The sequence below is a fragment of the Bison bison genome, unplaced genomic scaffold, assembly GCF_000754665.1.
Source record: "Bison bison bison isolate TAMUID 2011002044 unplaced genomic scaffold, Bison_UMD1.0 scf7180017863415, whole genome shotgun sequence".
NCBI classification, from domain to species: domain Eukaryota; kingdom Metazoa; phylum Chordata; class Mammalia; order Artiodactyla; family Bovidae; genus Bison; species Bison bison.
In genome coordinates, this window is record NW_011493987.1 from 460,320 (window position 1) to 462,691 (window position 2,372).

Sequence of the window (2,372 nt, forward strand, 5' to 3'; positions counted from 1 at the left end):
GTGAGTGTTGGGGGCGGGGTGATGGACGGGGAGGAAGAGACTGGGACGCTCTGGGTACACCTGAACCTCGTCCCAGCATCTCTGTGACACTTCTTATCCCCTTTCTTCTCGTTCCTGCTCTTTAGCACCGCATCATAGAGTCTGTGAATGGGCTGAAATCTCTCTCAGCGGGAAGGGTGGTGGTTGTGAAGAATCAGGAGCATCACAACGCACTGGGTGTGATCCTTCAGGTGAGGGCAGTGGGAATCTGGACTCCAAGGCCAGAGGGAGCAGCCAGCCCCATCCCCATCTTCCCCACTTGGCGAGGAGCCATTTGTACTCAGCAGTGCTCTCATTTTTCCCTCTAGCCCTCCTTTCCTTCCCATCCCCACCACTTCATGCTCGTCTCCTTGTCCTCTCCCCAGGCCCTGCCCCCGAAGTCTGCTCTGATTGCTTGACTTGGTTACCAGTCTATATGGCTGCCCCATGCTCCCTGCCTGAACTGGGGGATCTGGTCTCTTCTTGGATGTCTCACACTGCCCTGTCCTGGCCTCCCCACATCCTCTAGGTCTCTTCGAACTCCACCAGCAGAGTATTCACAGCCCTGGTCTTGTGTGACAAGCCCGTGTCTGAGGACCCACGGGAGAGGGGGCCAGCCTCCCCAGACGTGCCCTACCCAGACGACCTCGTGGGATTCAAGCTGTTCCTGCCTGAGGGTGAGAGTGGACGGATGCCCAGGCTCTTGCCAACAGCATGGCTGAGGTGCCTGGTCTGACCCTGCTCTCCCCTCTTCTCAGGGCCCTGTGACCACACTGTGGCCAAGCTCCAGCCAGGAGACGTGGCCACCATCACCACCAAGGTGCTCCGGCTGAATGGGGACAAGATCTTGGAGGACTTCAGCAAGCGGCAGCAACCAAAATTCAAGTCAGAGATGCTGGGGAGGGACCACGTGGGAGTGGCGGGGAGGTGTGGTCAGGGAGGCTCCCCCAGTCCTAGGGGGGTTCCACAGGAAGAGAAGCCTCTACCCCAGGTCTAAGACCAGCTCCATTCTCAGGAAGGATCCGCCCTCTGCGGCCGTGACCACTGCTGTCCAGGAACTGCTACGACTGGCTCAGGCGCACCCCACAGGACCCCCCACCCTCGACCCTGTCAATGACCTGCAACTCAAGGATGTGTCTGTGGTCGAGGGGGGGCTCCGGGCCCGGAAGCTGGAGGAGCTGATCCGGGGGGCTCAGTGTGTGCACAGTCCCCGTTTCCCTGCCCAGGTTGGTCCCTGGATGTGAGCTTCCCAGCTGGAAGGGACGGCTTTCCCTCTCATCCCCTGCAGACTGGCTGCCCCCATCCTAGTCCTGGTCCTCAGCTCCCTTGCTGAGGTCAGGGAGGAGCCTCACGAGCCCTTGCCCTTGGCTCCTTGCAGTACCTGAAGCTGCGGGAGAGGATGCAGATCCAGAAGGAGATGGAGCGGCTGCGCTTCCTGCTGTCGGACCAGTCGCTGCTGCTGCTCCCGGAGTACCACCAGCGAGTAGAGGTGGGGGCCGGGGCTGGGCTGGTGGGCTGGCGGGGAAGCTGTCTGCTGGCTCCCAACACCCACCATCCTTGCAGGTGCTGCGAACCCTGGGGTATGTGGACGAGGCAGGCACAGTGAAGCTGGCCGGGCGGGTGGCTTGTGCCATGAGCAGCCACGAGCTGCTCCTCACTGAGCTCATGTTCGACAACGCACTGAGCACCCTGCGGCCTGAGGAGATCGCTGCCCTGCTCTCCGGCCTGGTCTGCCAGAGCCCCGGGGACCCTGGTGATCAGCTCCCCAGCACCCTCAAACAGGTATGGGGATGACGTCCAGGACCCCTCCCTTCCTCGGCCATGGCATTCCCAGTCCGTGCCCACATGTTCCCCAGGTGCCCTCTGAGTGTCCCTAAGAGCTGGAATGGTTTCTCCTTTCATCCCGGCCTCCTTTCTGGAGCAGGAAGGCAGGGCTTAGAGCCTTTGCTCTCCGTCTGCAGGGGGTGGAACGGGTCCGGACTGTGGCCAAGCGGATTGGTGAGGTCCAGGCGGCCTGTGGTTTGAACCAGACCGTGGAGGAATTTGTTGGGGAGCTGAATTTCGGGCTGGTTGAGGTTGTGTACGAGTGGGCCCGGGGCATGGTGAGTAGCTAGGGTTTGGGGCCTTTGTGGACAGCCAGCTAGGGAGAGGCTGTCGGGGTCCATCGTATTCATTCCCCACCCCGCTTCCCCCATAGCCCTTCTCTGAGTTGGCAGGGCTCTCAGGGACCCCTGAGGGCCTGGTGGTCCGCTGCATCCAACGCCTGGCCGAGATGTGTCGCTCGCTTCGGGGGGCAGCCCGCCTGGTGGGCGAACCTGTGCTAGGTGCCAAGATGGAGACGGCAGCCCCCCTGT

The 2,372-nt window shown here is 61.9% G+C and overlaps 1 protein-coding gene across 1 annotated transcript in view; it reads left to right on the forward strand.

The window, feature by feature from the left end:
- SKIV2L (superkiller viralicidic activity 2-like (S. cerevisiae)) overlaps positions 1–2,372 on the forward strand; it is a gene marked incomplete at its 5' end in the record, with an annotated part of 10,035 nt that overhangs the window by 7,479 nt on the left and 184 nt on the right. Inside the window, 9 exons of the mRNA XM_010833359.1 lie at positions 6–54; positions 126–230; positions 548–695; positions 777–903; positions 1,034–1,244; positions 1,397–1,507; positions 1,582–1,800; positions 1,980–2,120; positions 2,216–2,370. Coding sequence (XP_010831661.1) covers positions 6–54; positions 126–230; positions 548–695; positions 777–903; positions 1,034–1,244; positions 1,397–1,507; positions 1,582–1,800; positions 1,980–2,120; positions 2,216–2,370 — 1,266 coding nt within the window. The remainder of the gene's footprint in view (positions 1–5; positions 55–125; positions 231–547; positions 696–776; positions 904–1,033; positions 1,245–1,396; positions 1,508–1,581; positions 1,801–1,979; positions 2,121–2,215; positions 2,371–2,372) is intronic.